Source organism: Phyllosticta capitalensis, assembly GCF_038381095.1.
Source record: "Phyllosticta capitalensis strain CBS 128856 chromosome Unknown BKA78scaffold_12, whole genome shotgun sequence".
Taxonomy (NCBI): Eukaryota; Fungi; Ascomycota; class Dothideomycetes; order Botryosphaeriales; family Phyllostictaceae; genus Phyllosticta; species Phyllosticta capitalensis.
In genome coordinates this window covers 1,299,855-1,314,752 of record NW_027117450.1, presented here as the reverse complement: position 1 = coordinate 1,314,752, position 14,898 = coordinate 1,299,855, and the positions used below count along the sequence as shown (strand labels likewise).

The 14,898-nt window shown below is 55.8% G+C and overlaps 5 protein-coding genes across 5 annotated transcripts; 4 read left to right on the top strand and 1 right to left on the bottom strand.

The window, feature by feature from the left end:
• Positions 1 to 44: 44 nt before the first annotated feature.
• Positions 45 to 2,186, top strand: BKA78DRAFT_289831 (uncharacterized protein; the record flags this gene model as incomplete). The annotated part of the gene is made up of 3 exons (XM_066885772.1): positions 45 to 123; positions 176 to 1,606; positions 1,670 to 2,186. The coding sequence occupies exons 1-3, from the start codon at positions 68 to 70 to the stop codon at positions 2,184 to 2,186; spliced, it is 2,004 nt and encodes a 667-aa protein (XP_066739391.1). The 5' UTR covers positions 45 to 67.
• A 155-nt stretch (positions 2,187 to 2,341) lies between these two features.
• BKA78DRAFT_55957 (uncharacterized protein) lies at positions 2,342 to 2,781 on the bottom strand. Its single transcript, XM_066893377.1, has one exon. The coding sequence runs from the start codon at positions 2,725 to 2,727 to the stop codon at positions 2,497 to 2,499; it is 231 nt and encodes a 76-aa protein (XP_066739390.1). The 5' UTR covers positions 2,728 to 2,781; the 3' UTR covers positions 2,342 to 2,496.
• Positions 2,782 to 4,460: 1,679 nt separating this feature from the next.
• Positions 4,461 to 6,206, top strand: BKA78DRAFT_300138 (uncharacterized protein; the record flags this gene model as incomplete). The annotated part of the gene is made up of 3 exons (XM_066887151.1): positions 4,461 to 4,524; positions 4,747 to 5,092; positions 5,183 to 6,206. The coding sequence occupies 3 exons, from the start codon at positions 4,461 to 4,463 to the stop codon at positions 6,204 to 6,206; spliced, it is 1,434 nt and encodes a 477-aa protein (XP_066739389.1).
• Positions 6,207 to 8,486: 2,280 nt separating this feature from the next.
• BKA78DRAFT_55873 (uncharacterized protein) lies at positions 8,487 to 9,530 on the top strand. The gene is made up of 3 exons (XM_066893376.1): positions 8,487 to 8,989; positions 9,042 to 9,111; positions 9,164 to 9,530. Exons 1-3 carry the CDS (start codon positions 8,715 to 8,717, stop codon positions 9,230 to 9,232), a joined length of 414 nt encoding a protein of 137 aa, XP_066739388.1. The 5' UTR covers positions 8,487 to 8,714; the 3' UTR covers positions 9,233 to 9,530.
• Positions 9,531 to 10,223: 693 nt separating this feature from the next.
• BKA78DRAFT_258401 (eukaryotic translation initiation factor eIF2A-domain-containing protein) lies at positions 10,224 to 12,622 on the top strand (the record flags this gene model as incomplete). The annotated part of the gene is made up of 6 exons (XM_066885278.1): positions 10,224 to 10,248; positions 10,300 to 10,369; positions 10,423 to 10,494; positions 10,549 to 10,969; positions 11,019 to 11,247; positions 11,295 to 12,622. The coding sequence occupies 6 exons, from the start codon at positions 10,224 to 10,226 to the stop codon at positions 12,620 to 12,622; spliced, it is 2,145 nt and encodes a 714-aa protein (XP_066739387.1).
• Positions 12,623 to 14,898: the final 2,276 nt, after the last annotated feature.

Sequence of the window (14,898 nt, the reverse complement as noted above, 5' to 3'; positions counted from 1 at the left end):
AACTTCAAAGCTTCTAGCGAAGCTTCCGCTGCACCTCCGTCAACAACACAACCTCCTCGACCTCACCATGGCCGCCTGGACAGAGCCGCGCAAGACGCGCCATGGCAAGCAGACGCTTCTCTGGTGCGCTGTCTCGCCCCCCGGTCCCTCTCAACCTACTGACAAGGCTCACCAGCTACGATCTTCAACACCGCGTAAACGTCGCCAAAATCTATCCTAGGACCGCTCCAAACGGCTCGACCGTACTCGTCTACGGCCACACAAATGGAATTCACATTGTCTGGAGAGGCGGCCGGGCTCTGAAGCAGAAGGCAGTGGTCAAGGACGACAGCAAGCCCAAGGTCAACGGCACCAATGGGACGTCTTCAGATGTGGTCATGATTGACCTCATTAGCGATGACGAAAGCCCAGCGCAAGCTCCTCCGCCGCCCATGGCTCAGGATGACGCCGAATTTGAGTCTGAAGAAGACGAGGCTAGCGAGTTGGAGCCTTATCCTCACGTTGTCCAGCAACTGGACATCCCACTGGGTACCGAAGTGCTCTCCGTCGCTCTTCCGCATCTCCCCCAACTACCATCATACAATTCTGTCGACGGCATCCCACCTATATTCAACGACAAGATTGTGGTATCCGTCGCATGCGCAGATACGAGCGTCCGGGTCATTACCTTGCCGCTGACACCGCCGTCGGACGCGCGCAAAGCCACGGACCGTAGCAAAACCCCGGCACCATACGGCGAGCAGATATTACGCATCGAGGGCCAACATGGACACACGGCGATACCGAGTGGCATTACCATGACTTGGACACCCAATGAGGCCGATTCGCTCCCCGAGGACGTCGATATGGATGACGATGAAGACGCAGAGGACGACGAGAGCGAGCCCCGGCCCAGGAAGCGCATTAGTATGGGCGACATCAAAGGATGGGATCTGGTCGTGGCTTCGCACTCCATCGAGGTCACTGGCGTCTTGCACATCTTCCGCATCGCCATCGTGTCCAAAGACGATCAATTTTCTCTTACTACGAAGCCCGTTTTCCCGTACCAGACCCAATACCTGCCTGCTCCCGCAACACACGTCTCGTTCACGCCATCTCGCTTCCCAAGCCGCCGACATTTGCACCTACTCATCGCCGACTCGAAAGGCTTCGTCAAGATTTACAACCCGCTAGCTGCTCAGAGGGCAAGGCCACGATCTTCTCGTCCTGGCATGGCGCAACCAAAGCGTTTGGGCGCATGGGTCGCATCGTTCTCGACAAGCTTCGCCGTAGCAAAAGACCAACCGAATCATCCTGGCCTCGCCCAGCGCAAACGCATTCTCGATGCCAAGTGGGCTTCGGATGGTCGCAGCATCGTTGCCTTGCTCGCTGATGGCGAATGGGGCGTTTGGGACGTTGACGGCTCTGGACCTGGGTCCTCCCGGAGCGCTTCTAGCAAGACTCTCAACTTTGCTCTCCGCGGCTGGATCAGCAGTTTCGAGCACAAAAGCACCACGTCAGCTCCGATAGTGCCCTCCAAGACCGGTAGCAAGGGCCTGGCGCTTGCACCCATGACACCCAACACACGTCGCACCCGTGAAGAGAGTCTTTTCCAGGGTCCCGCTTCGTCTTCCACGTCAGACATCCCTCGGGGCGGCATTTCCGTCGCCAGCTCCATCAACAAGTCCAGCGGGCAGTCAGAAGACGCTGTTGTCATGTGGTATGGCGACGAGGTCTTCCGCATCCCCAATTTCCAACAGTTCTGGCAACGCAACAGCAGCTCCGGCAATACCATCGGGTCTCTTTACGGACCAGGATTGACGCGCGTAGAAAACATTACTCTTAACAACGAGCCCATTAATGGCATCGACCAATTTACGCGGGTCGGTGCAGCTGCTAGAATGGGTGTGCCGCGCGATCTGCTCATCACAGGCAGCACGAGGCTGCTCTTCGTCATCCACGCGACACCTCAAGCCAAGACTGGCGGCGGACTGTTTTCCAATGTGGACCCAGCGGAAAGAAACGTCGACAACGAGTTGCTCAAGAGAGGCGAACTTGATCTTGGCGGCATGGATCGGATATTGAATGGCATGTCTGGCGAAGCAGCATCTGACAATCGCAACCCCATGTTTCGGCTTGGCAATAAACCGGCGGTGGCTGCCAGTACGAGGAGAGTCGGTTTTGCTGGCTTGGGTTCGTCGAGGTAGGAGTGTCGCAAGTGTTGGGTGAGAAAGATGAAAGACCTTTGATGCCAAGAGGAAAAGCAAATCTATACCCCAGACCGGCGCTGTCTGCATCCCTTCTCGCATCGTCTTGGCTTTTGGCTACTCGTGTTCTCTTACCATGCTGCAGGTCTGTCTCCAAGTCATCAATCCCGCGGTGCAAGGTGGGGCCCAGGTCGAACTTACGCGCCTCTGGCTCAGTATTCCTCGCGGAACATCAAACGGACTGGTTTCCTTTTACTCGCTGTCTCACCTTCTCGAGCCATTTGCACAGCGGTTCGAGCAGTGGGATCAGCTACGAGTAAACAGGGGCTAGTACCATGCACACAACATCCGGCAATGTCTGGCCAAACTTCCTCTGGGAGACGGCGCGACGTTGTCGACCCAGCACACCTTGACTTGCTGCTAGCTTTGCTGTAGTGGTAAAGGTGTGCGCGCTTGGATCACTGGATGCTTTCTCTTCTTCGGGGGAGGGGGCAGCCGTTTGTGGGTCTTGAGCGTTGGGAGATGATAGTGCTACATGCATTCAATGGCTGTCATCCGAATCAAAGTCAGTCAACGTGTCACGAAAATCAATGCCAGATCCATCATTGCACGAAGGATGTCAACCTCCAAACTACGTCATGACCGTGGTATGCTGTCCTATTTTTGCACTTCATCTCCCGTTCACATGTCCCTCAAGCTCTGATCCGCCACTTGAAAACTGGCTGCCTATCATTTTTCGAGATGCGTCCATACCCACCCAATATCTTTCAAATCCAAAAGCACATCCGAGCAGACAAACAGCATGCATACACGCGCAGGCCGCGTTGTACGCAAATCCGCCCTGTCCAATTCCTAATCCTAGCCTCCCCGCCTCCGCTACACATACTGCCGGATCGGGCCGTCGGCTCGTTGCACCCGACGGGTGTGTACCGTACGCCCAGAGCTTCTTCGCGCCTCGTTGCTCCACGCTTGACAGCAGTTTTACTCAATCAGACGAGGTGCAGCGTGGCGGACGCGGGCGGTTCGGAACAATGGTCGTTCTGCATGCACCGGCCCTTGATGATGAGGTGAGGCACGGCGATCCAAGCCGAGGCTTCAGGTCTGGATCGATTTTCAGCAGGGAATGAGCGGTTTGCCGTGTGGCGCGTTGTTTGTGTGTGGTAGGAGGCGGCACAGATGCAACGGCACGGGAAGAGTCAGCTTGGTGGATTGATGGGCAAGAGGCGAAAAGAGAGAAGACCACGAGGTGGAAATGTTTTCAGGGGAGAAGCGGCTGCTCGTGGTAACTTGGAGCATGCAATGCACGTCAGCCCTGGCAGTACACCTCGACTTGGAGCTCCAAACACACGCTGATATTGCAGCTGTTGTCGTCAGTATCGTGTTACTCACCTGACTTGTCTCCAGGAGCAATCGGTCGTACCATTTCTGCACGACAAAGACATCAACTGCCCGTCTGCCAGGCCCCGAGCAGAGAGCACAAGCACTGCAGATATGAGAACAAAGGCAGCAAGAGGATGTTGCGGGTACTACGGCTCATATCCTGCATGTTGAGCTGCGAGTGGTCTGGGCAGTCCAGCAAGAAACCGAAAATATGGGAAGATCACGCTGTTCTTCCAGTAGGAGAAGACAGAAGCCTTCTCAATTTACCCCCGTCTTTTCTTTCTCTTACTACTTGAGTAAAGACAGACATGCTGGGAATGCCGTCAGTGGGTTTGACAATGACCAAAGTTTTCCTACAGCACACGCGTACCACCTCCCAGATCTGCTTAGTCTTCACCCGTCAATCCTGCAAGATCATGGCCACTAGCAAGCCTGCAGTACTTCGTCACATCCACCTGTTGCTTCTCGTGTGGCAGTGCCACAGCATCATCCTCTCCACAGCAGTCAAACGGCAAGCATCAACCTCAACACTCTTTCTCCGTCGTAACACGCCTCAGCCCGCCTCTCGACCGCAATGTCGTACGCTTCCAGCCAACTCATGGGTCTACCAAAGCACACACGGCTCCCCACACGCCCAGTCCCAATAGAAGAGGGTATAAAGCCTTTCACCAGAAGCAGATTGGGTCGATGTGTTCATCATCCGCACCTGCCACGCCCACTGCCACTGTCACTTGCTGCTCTCGTACCTCGTTGCCTATCCTTAAAGGCTATCTGTGCCGCGCGCCCCTGATCAATTGAGTTTCTGTGCTCACGTTGAGAAGGATCGTAAGACTCTTCGTCTCGAGAAGAGCAATATTCGACGCCTGAGAACCCGAATCTGGAACGCAAAGCACCATGTTGGTGAAAGGTTTTGCTGCTTTTGCTTTGGTGGCTCTTGGAGATGCCGGCCCAGTCAAGTGTAAGCTCGCCAATGTTTTAGTTCCAGTTGATCTTAAATGGTTGTTCCCAGTCCACTTCTCCTTTTAGCTGTCTGCTCAATTTGGAAGGCCGCGGTGGGGAAATGGTGGCCTCTCCTGCCCATCTTCTCTTTTTGCGTCATGTTTTGTCTCCACATTTCCTGACTTCTTTCCTTTTTCTCCTTTCTTCAAGAAACAACCATTTCATCTTCGAGATTTCATAGTGCCATCATCTGACAGCAACAAAGTCAATGTCCCGCGTGGAGACTACCCCGGCCCTTCCTACGCTCCCCCACCGTATGCGAGCACCACGAGCACCATTACCGACTGGTGGCCGAGCTCGCCAACAACCACTTGGTCTACACCCACCACTGCCACGCCTTCGACCCTGGGCCCGCCGACTTCCATTGACACGAGCGTGAGTGGCGGGGTTGGAACGCCCACGACGACGTGGACTGTTGACACGCCAACTGTCATTTCTCCTCCGCCTGGAACGACTTGGTCGACTTCGACATGGAGTTACAGCAGCACGTACATTACGGGATATTGCTGGAGTGGCAATGATTGGGTGTAAGTGGTTTTTCAATTCCCACAGGACTTTGAATTCGATCCGAGTCTTGGGACAAAACGTTTCTGAGCAACATAATAACGAAATCATAGGCCATGCAATGAACTTACGACGACATATTCCAGCACCCAAACAATCACCATCTCCAGCTCTCTGACCATCATCACGGACACTTTCCCCACGCCAACACCGACCAGCTCTTGGACCATTGACACGAGCGTCAGCGGCGGCACGGGGACACCTACCATTACGCCCACGACGTACTATCCTACATCTCCTACCACGACGCCGTGGTGGCCAACAACAACGCCTTCGAGCTCATGGACAATCTCGTCCAGCGTGAGCGGCGGGAGCTCCTGTCCGACGTACACATGTCCTGCACTGACAGTTACAACGACGAGCTACTACGGCACACCTTCCTCATGCCCATTGACTTCTAGCACAATTTATGTTCCCACCACTTACTACGGCACGCCCTCCTCGTGTGCACTGACCCCTGGCACCGTATATCTTTCCACCACCTCCACGTACTGGGCCACGACAACCGCAACCGTGAACACTCCAATCGGCACGCCAGAGCCTTGGACTGTGACATCAACAAGGACGACCTACCTTGGCACGCCTGCTCCTCCCAGCACCACCACAGTGACTCAATACAGTGTCGTGACCAGCATTTATGCGACGCCGCCCACCACGGTCACACAGACATCTACGGTTTTTGACGACTTTACCCACACGATCTACTCGACTGTGTATCGCGGAACCCCGGGTACAACCGTTTACTCGACACACTATTCCACGCTATGGGCAACATCGCTGACCACGACTACGACCACGACGACTGCAGCTCTCTGGCCCACGCCGCCCTCTTGCAGTCCCTGCAGACCATCTGGTCGCGGCACCACCATCACATCGACTCATACGGTATACACAAGCACGACAACTACGGTTTCGCCGTCGTCTTTGGTGTCCACGTCGAGCGATGTTGAAGGCTTGACTTCGACCCCAACTCCGACCCAGACCGTCGTTGGGCCACCGCCACCATTCAGCACCTCGTCGCCGCCGCCGTATGGATACCCGACCTATGCAGCGCCGAGTCTGGTTACGACAGTCTAAGGAGTCGGGGTAGAAGAGGGAAAGGCAAGTTTTCCACGATGTACGGGATGGACGAGGAGAGGCAGAGCTTTTAGGCGTGCAAAAGACGGATAAATTGACAAGCGAAGGCAGCTTCGGTTCGAGATGGCAGACTGGCGGTGAAGTGGCTCGGTCGAATGCGTCCGTATCGAATCCAGAAAAAGCGAGTGGGACATTGCGCGGTACCATGATGGACGTCGGTGAGGGAAAAGCGATGGCGGAGTGATGGGAGTCCTTCGAGTGGTTTGCGGTTCCCACGTTCCCCCTTCCCTTTCCTTCTCTTCCCTTCTTGCAACCGATGGTCGCGACTCGTCTTCTTCCCCGCACACAAAGTTTTCCTCTTCATTTTCCTTGACTCTGCCACGCTCACGGACTCTCCTTTACATCATTGGAACTGGAGCTCCGCGAGGAAGTAATAACGCGGCATCGGGACACGGGACCTTCCTTCCAACGTACCGTATATGCAGAACAATGTATCGTCAATTTCGGCCGAACGTCAGTCACCGCTTCTTTGAGCGATTCGTAGTGCTTCTCGTGCACCGCAAAAAAAAAAAAAAAAAAAAAAAAAAGCAATAGCTTTTCTTTGCTCGGCGTCTCGTTGAACGAACGAGTCGACGATGGAGTAGAGTTTTGTGAACATATGTAGATCGTCCTCTGCGGGAAGTACCGGCGGCCTCGGCAAATGGTAGTGTCGTCTTTTGCTCCTTTCTGCGGCAATGATGTTCAAGTTCTTCCCCACACGATCGTCTTGTAGCGGCCGCTAGACGAGATGGTGTTCGTGTCGCTCTTCCTGCAGTCTGTTCGTCGGTCACTCGGTCACCGGGGGCCAATTTGCGGTGCGTCATGACCCAAAGTGAATGATTCGGCCATGGAAGTGTTGCTCCATGCGCAAGATGCACGATGTCGGCGAGGAGAGAAGTCCATCCAGCCGCTCACTTGGCAGCCGAGCCATGGTCGAAAGAGCACGGGAAAACGTGACGTCCACGAGAGACACTATTGAACTCAATTCAGCGTCTCAATACCCTCAAATCTCGGCTCAGCCTTGCAGTCCACCTCAAAGGCCCCCTAGAACACCCTCTTCAACGTGGTCGAGCCGGTTTATGCCGCCCCGTAGATCACTCCGCAAGGTGGTTGCGGGCCAACGGCCTATGCGCATGGGGTAAAAAAAGGACGGTCTCACGAGAGATCAGGAAAAGGCAGCCAATGGCAGACGAAATCATCTGCCTCATGTGGTCTCTGAGCTCGTGAGTCGCTGTGGCCTCCTCGCCGTGCCTTGTACCGTGACCTCCATGGCACTGTATCATCAACGTCTAACCGAGCCGTGCCCTTTCGCGCCGTTGCGGATGCACTTGCGGTGGAACTCGACGATGTTCTCCCCGCAGACGGTTGTTGAACCACCTGCCTAACTCGTGGTCTTTGCTGGGCCGCGGCGAGCAACGGCGTCCTGGCTTGGAGAGGGATACATCGTCAACAACTGACCAAAAGGGCAAGTCAGTACACCAGGTGAGCAACGGTACGGCGAAAACTCGTTCCCGTTTCATGGACGTACCTTGGTAGTGGGCAGGTGGGCATTTGGGAAATTAGGAGCCAGAGCAACCCACCGACAAAGACTAGAGGTGAACCAGCCTTTAGGCCATCAAGAGGTCATATTACTGTCGACCCAAAGGCGTGCGACGGGTTGGCACGCCCAACAGGGCGAGATACGAGTATGTACCCGAGTCGCTCGAGATGTCTCGCCGGGTGTGACGGTGCCAAGGGCAAACACGTTCGGTGACATGGAATCCGGTAGCCCGGGAGGTTGAAGAGGCCCAGCGCAGCGGTCTCCGCCCCTATCCATTGTTCTGTTTCAGCGAGAAACGACCGCTCGCTTGGTAGAGGTGTTTATGCAGGTACAAGAGAGTCTGCTGCAGGAGCGAGTCAGCGCAGCGTCCGCTCGCGGTACAAATCGTCGTCCTCTAGCCGCATCGGGAAACCGAGCAGTACTTCGGAGCTACCCGGCCGTCGTTTCGGCCCCTTTCCGAACGACCGAGCGAGCAGTCTGACTCGTGCCCGTCCTTCAGCCTCATTGTCAGGACGGTGCACGCGCTCGTCGACTACACGACCCCAGAGCGCCAAGGTGGCCCGGCGGGCCGTGATTGGCAAGGTCTGTCTGCGAGACGGGAGTACCTTGGAGGTTTGGTAGGTCTCAAGGGACACTGTGCCTCCGCAGTGCCTCGTATACACAGACCACAGGGCCAGATGAGGGACTCGATTCTGTTGAAGCGATGGTAGTGTGCGGCGGAGTGGTCGTGGGCGACTCTCGGCAACCCGGTGATGGTCCCATCGCGGTGAGACTACCAAGGTGCTGTATTCTGGCGATGCCGCTTGAAGACTCCAAGTGACATATAAAGGGTCGCCCCGTCGAGAGAGAAGAGGAAAAAACCAGCACCACAGCACAATCCACTCACTCCAAACACTTCTTCCCACCTCAATCAACAACAATCAAACACAATGGCCTCCGCCGCTGCCGTCACCATCCTCACCACCGTCGCCACGGCGGCCATCACTGCTGCCATCAACAACGTGGCTCCCACTCTTGCCAACCTTGGCTCGTGGGACGAGACCCGTGAGGCCTTTACCCAGAAGACCGTCAAGGCCCTGTGGGACGCCAGGGACTCCAGCTACGACGCTGCCGTCTGCTACAACATGGGCTACGTCGTCAGCAACACTGCCCAGATGTACGAGTTGACCAGCGTTCAGCTCAAGCAGGACCTCCTGCACACCGAGTAAGTTGATTGTCTAGCAAGAATGAGGACGGACAACTGACCACTGCAACAGCTACGACTGCTTCTTCATGTCGGGCCCTGACAACCACTTCAACTCCCAGGGTGACGGTGGATACATCAACGTAAGTTCCACGTGCTGCTGCAATTGGGAGAGCCATTGCTAACATTCGACAGCTTGCCACCTACTACGACAGCAGCAAGTGCACGTTCGACTCCTCGACCTCGGACCTCTACTGCGCTTAGATACCCCAAACGCACGCACCTTTTCTTCTTGTGGCCGTTGAGCATCGTCCCTTGGACACCTTCTGGCATTTTGGGAAATGATTTGTTTGGAATGATGGAAATGTGTAACTAGGAGCAATTGACCAACTCCAACAAACCTTGCGGAACAATTCTCAGTGAAGTCATGGTCGGGTGATGATTTTTGTCAACATCACCCGATATCGACCAACAACATTCAACACTCCGTTTCCTTTGCACTGACATGGAGCTTTGCCCGAGCTCTTATGATTTGCAGACTGTTCGAATTCTGTGACGTGCAAGGAGATCAGGTCGTCCAGGAAAGGATGCTGACTCAGCAGCACCATTTCCATCTACAGCATTCCACATGCTGATGCCCCGTACGTAAGAGATGGAAATCAGACGCGGAAACTGATGGAAATAGTCGCTTTGAATGTCGCGAGAAATCATGTCTTCAGTGACGCGTGCGAGCTCGCACACCTCACATCCAGAGCAGAGACCAGCTTGGGTGAGAACATGTATCCTTGTCGATGATGCAAGTGATGGACGATGATGTCGTTGGATGCGGCAGGCTGGAGGTTATGTTGGTTAAAGGTCGAGCAGTTCGCGCAGAAGCTTTGCCAAGTCCAGCCAAGAAAAGAGCCTCAAGAGTCAAGCGAGCCTCATCCGCTTTGCCTCCCGCCATCCTCGTCCGCTCCTCCGACCCACGTCAACTTCGCTCCGTGTCCACCGTATCCTCGACGACTCGCCCTCAAGCCAATCGAGCAGTGCTTGCGCGGATTTGACTATCTTGCGCAGCGACCGAGACTGCCACGCGCACCCCACCAACACTCACCTGCAGGATTCCCGCTCAGCCCTGTGGCGCGCAAAGGCACTTTGATTCCCAGAACAAAGGAATCACTGCAAGCTCTCACCCACAACCACCGCTCACTAGCGCTGCTCCGACAACCCTCTGCGACTTTGACTGCCTCGCTACCTGTGGCTTTTGCTAGTCATGGCTGTACCGACCCAGTTGGCTTGTCAGAACCCCTTTGACCCCGTCGATTGCGACTACTGACACCTTTTGCCAGACCGCACTTTGAAGGGCATTGGCGTCTTCAACGCCGCTCCTGTCTACGAGAACTTGCCTGGATTTGAGAGGTGAGGGTTGCACATCTGGGCTGCCCCAGACATTCGCTGACCGCTATCGACAGGCCTGAAGGCAACCTTCGCTGCTGCTGCTACTCCCCCGACGGCCAGTATTTCGCGTGGGCATCTCCCGAAAAGTATGTTGCGATCCTCTAGCATCTTCCGACACACATCTGACGCATGTTTTGCAGGGTCTCCGTCATTGACGCGTCGACCGGAGCTGTCGTCACCACGCTCCCTGCGGAGAATGTGTTTGAACTCGGCTTCTCCCCGTTGGGCACGTACATCATCACCTGGCAGCGTCCTTCCAAAGACGAGACCGGAAACGCCACCAAGAACCTGAAGGTCTGGAGGACAATCGACGACAATGCCGGCGCCGAGGGACAGAGGAGCGTCGTGGGCCAATTTGTGCAAAAGAACCAGACTGGCTGGAACTTGCAGTACACCGCCGACGAGCAGTACTGCGCGCGCTGCGTCACCAACGTGGTGCAGTTCTACAAGAGCGACGACTTGAGCACTGTCTGGAACAATCTCAGGGTTGAAGGCGTGTCGGACTTTGCCATTTCTCCCGGCAAGAACCATTCAGTTTCAGTTTTTGTGCCGGAGCGCAAGGTGAGCAGCAAGAATAAAGGACAGGGAGCGGCTGGCTGACTTTATGCAGGGACAACCCGCTTCCGTCAAGGTTTTCCTCGTGCCGCAATTCAACTCTGCCGTGTCGCAAAAGACCTTTTTCAAGGGAGACAAGGTCCAGTTCAAGTGGAACGACTTGGGCACCAGCGTCATTGTGCTTGCACAGACCGACGTTGACAAGTCCAACAAGTCCTACTATGGAGAGACCAACATGTACATTTTGAGCGCCAGCGGCGGGTTTGACGCCAGAATCACCCTGGGTGAGTCTTTTGGGAATGATGTGAGCCCAGCTGCTAACACACACAAGACAAGGAAGGACCCATTCACGATGTTGCCTGGTCCCCCAACTCCAAGGAATTCGGTGTCGTGTATGGATACATGCCGGCCAAGACGACCATTTTCAACCAGCGCGCCGTTGCCACCCACAACTTCAACTTGGGCCCCCGCAACACGATTCTCTTTTCCCCTCACGGCCGCTTTGTCCTCGTGGCTGGCTTTGGAAACTTGGCTGGTCAGATGGACATTTACGACCTCGAGAAGGATCACGCCAAGGTCTGCACCATTGAGGCCAGCAACTCTTCGATTTGCGAGTGGAGCCCCGACGGCAAGCACATTCTTACCGCCACCACGAGCCCTCGTCTTCGCGTCGACAACGGCATCAAGATGTGGCACGTGAGCGGCCCTCTGATGTACTTTGAGGAGATGACTGAGCTGTATCACGTCACTTGGCGTCCTCAGCCAATCTCAGCCCACCCGCTCGAGAACCCCCTTGGCTCCGTCCCCGCCCCGCACGAGTCGGCTGTCAAGTACCTTAGCACTGTCAAGGCTCCGACCAAGCCCGCTGGTGCGTACCGGCCTCCCGGTGCTCGTGGTACCAGCACGCCCTTGCATTTCAAGCGCGAGGACGAGGGTGGCGCCGCGTTTGTCAACTCGGGCATTTCCTCGACTAGTGGTAACATGAATGGAGGTGGCTTTGGCAGGCACCGTCGTCAAGTCCCGGGTGCCGAGGAGCACGTTCCACCTGGGGCTGCTCCCGGTGGTGGAGTGAGCCTGGCTGGCACTGGTGAAGGCGCCGACAGCGACCTGTCCAAGGCTGCGCTCAAGAACAAGAAGAAGCGCGAGGCCAAGAAGGCCAGAGAGGCTGCGGAGAAGGCTGGCGGTCTCCAGGCCCAGGGAGGCGGACACAAGAACCACCACAGCCGCAGCCCTGACCGCGGTGGCCGCAGCCACTCGCGTACGCGTTCGCGCAACTCTCCCGACAACCGCTCACACTCTCACCACCGCCAGCAGCACCCTCGCGGCGGCAGCCACCACCACAAGAACTCGAGCGGCGGCGGCCACCCCAACGGCGCCAAGCAGCCGCCCATTCAAATCATGACGGCCAACCGGGGCCCACCTGCGCCCGCGGCCGACAACGCTGCGGCCGAGACGCCCGACGTGACGGTCACCAGCCCCGGCGGCGCGGGCGGCGCGCAGGACAAGAAGGTGCGCAGCCTGCTCAAGAAGCTGCGGGCGATTGACGACCTCAAGATGCGCCAGGCGGGCGGCGAGAAGCTCGAGGACACGCAGGTCAAGAAGATCCAGACCGAGGGCGGCATCAGGAAGGAGTTGGACGGACTGGGTTTCTCTGGTTGATTTCCCTCCCGGTCATGCCCCTGTGTTTGTCCTATTATTGTTCACTGGACGCCGAGCACTGACTGACCCCTGACATGCCCATGTCACCCACCATTCTTCCCCACATCATCACCGCGAGACCTCGCCCAAGAAAGGAACGTCGGAAAATGGAGATTTGAAAATTTACTAAACCATTATCTATCTGCTACTTTTCCCTCGTCGTCCCGTGCCTGTTTGAGTGCTTCTTTCTCCTCGCTCGTGTCTGAATGCTAACTTTGGCCTCTCGTCTCTTTGTCATCTGGAGACAACTTGTGCTAACCCGCGTGCTCGACCAGGCGATCATTTTGCAGGACGACACTCGACTGCGACTGACGGGTCTATCGACGAGGAGGCGTGCAGAGGAGACGGCGACGACGGCGACACTGGCAGCCTTGCGGGCTCATTTTCCGGCAGCAACGACAGGGACGGCAGCGACGCCATCGTCTTCTCTGGCTGGACCTCGCCCTCGCCCTCGTCCTCGCTCAACCCGCGAGGAAGAGCGCCAATACGCGATTCCGATGAATGTGGTGCAGGAAGTGGTGTATCAAGAGCACCTCACGATGCAGCCGAGGGCGATGAACGGCGGCCCACTGGATGGATGGGCAAAAGGAGAAGGGGGAAGGACAGGATGTGTACGCCGAATAAGCCGTTCGATTTGCAGGTGGGGAGGTGGGCGCCGAGGGAGACGGAAAAGGGGAAGGGTGGGCTTGTGGATGATGAGGATGCGTGGAGGTGAGGTGCCTTGTGTGGTGGGGTGTGGGTTGGGAGGTTGGTTGGACTTGGGTTCAGTCTTTGGCTTTTGCTTTGGCTTTGGACTGGTAGGGGAACTGGGGAACTATTGGTCTATTAAACTGGTGACTTAGACCGGTGGGTTTGGTCTTTTGCCGTATTCTTACTGCTTTTTCTTTACTAAGGAGTAGACAAGCGGCCGTAAGGTGTGATATCAGGGGGCAATCAAGAGGGTCAGGAAAGCAATGGACGGGGTCAGCAAAAGCTGTTCTTCTAGATCAATCAGGGATGCAACCCAACGGCCGGACGGTTTTATCCTTATTGCCCTCGAACCAGCGAACAGTTATTGTCTAGGTCTGGTGTGATTCTGTTGGCTGGCTGTAGCCTGTATGTACAATGGCCAAACGCCGCAACTTTTATTTGACGTGCTTCTCTAGGAGACTAAACACATGGATCAGTGGCGTGCATGTCTAAGCAGTCGGTTTCTTTTTCCGGCTCGTGCAAGTGTAGATACCGCATCAGGAATAAGGGCTTGGTTTTGTTTGCATAGGGAGAGGGGGGGAGTAGAGTAGGAGAGGCGGCTGTGATGGAAGAAAAGACACGGGAGAACGGGGAGTAGGAAGTGCAAAAGTTGAGACCGAGAGAGGCAGGCGTATACGTGAAAAATTGAAAGCGAAACTTTTGGATATGTATGTGGAAGGAGGAAGTACGATAGAAGTGGCGACTGCTTGGTTTAATGTTTGCCATGATATTTTTCAATACGCCAGCCTTGCGCCAATTGACTGCCAATATCGAACTACACATGTGGATGGAGATGGGTGATGGGTGATGTGATGGCGGGGCAGTTATACGTACCTACCACCTACCTGGCCAGCCGGCCGACTACTAATTAGTAGTCGCGCCACACGCAACGGCTGTTCCTCCCGCTAGCCGTTTGGGTGGCTAGCACAGCAACGATTTTTCCATTCCCCTTCCCTCGACCTAGCCAGCGCGTGCTCGCCGCGTGCTTTTCCTGCTAGCCAGGTGGCGAAGTAAGTAGGAGGTCGTCGAAATCGCGCCCAGAAAAGACATTATCTACCATGCGCTGTTGCGACAGAGTGAAAGGTGTGTTGGCTGCGAAATACAGTACCTTAGGAGTCGCGACGCAGCGCGTGTGAGAAGAGACAACTCAGCCACTTTACACTAGCCAGCCAGTCAGCCAGCCAGCCAGCCAGCCGTGCGGCTCGACGTGTCTGGTCGCGTCTCGATGGTGTTTTTGAAAGGATGCCGTGGACACAGGGAGTATAGGAAGGAGAAAAAGGACAGACGCATCAATCACATGCCAATTCAGGGTAAAGCATCGCATGGTGGTTGGCCAACCTACTCCTACCTCCCAAGCTACCGCCCGCCCCGTCGTAGCTACGTGCTCCTTAGCAACAGCAGCGGCAACGGTGATGGCAATGCAACGGCGGCGGCGGCATTCGCAGTCAGTGGTGAGGTGGAGTATAAGAAGATCAAACAAGGCTAAGGGGGGGGGGGGGGGGGGGGAA

Coding starts and splice junctions, on each gene's coding strand:
- BKA78DRAFT_55873 (XM_066893376.1), top strand. CDS start 8,715: ATGGCCTCCGCCGCTGCCGTCACCATCCTCACCACCGTCGCCACGGCG. Junction 8,990..9,041: donor CAGGACCTCCTGCACACCGA/GTAAGTTGATTG, acceptor CCACTGCAACAG/CTACGACTGCTTCTTCATGT. Junction 9,112..9,163: donor GTGACGGTGGATACATCAAC/GTAAGTTCCACG, acceptor AACATTCGACAG/CTTGCCACCTACTACGACAG.
- BKA78DRAFT_55957 (XM_066893377.1), bottom strand. CDS start 2,727: ATGCATGTAGCACTATCATCTCCCAACGCTCAAGACCCACAAACGGCT.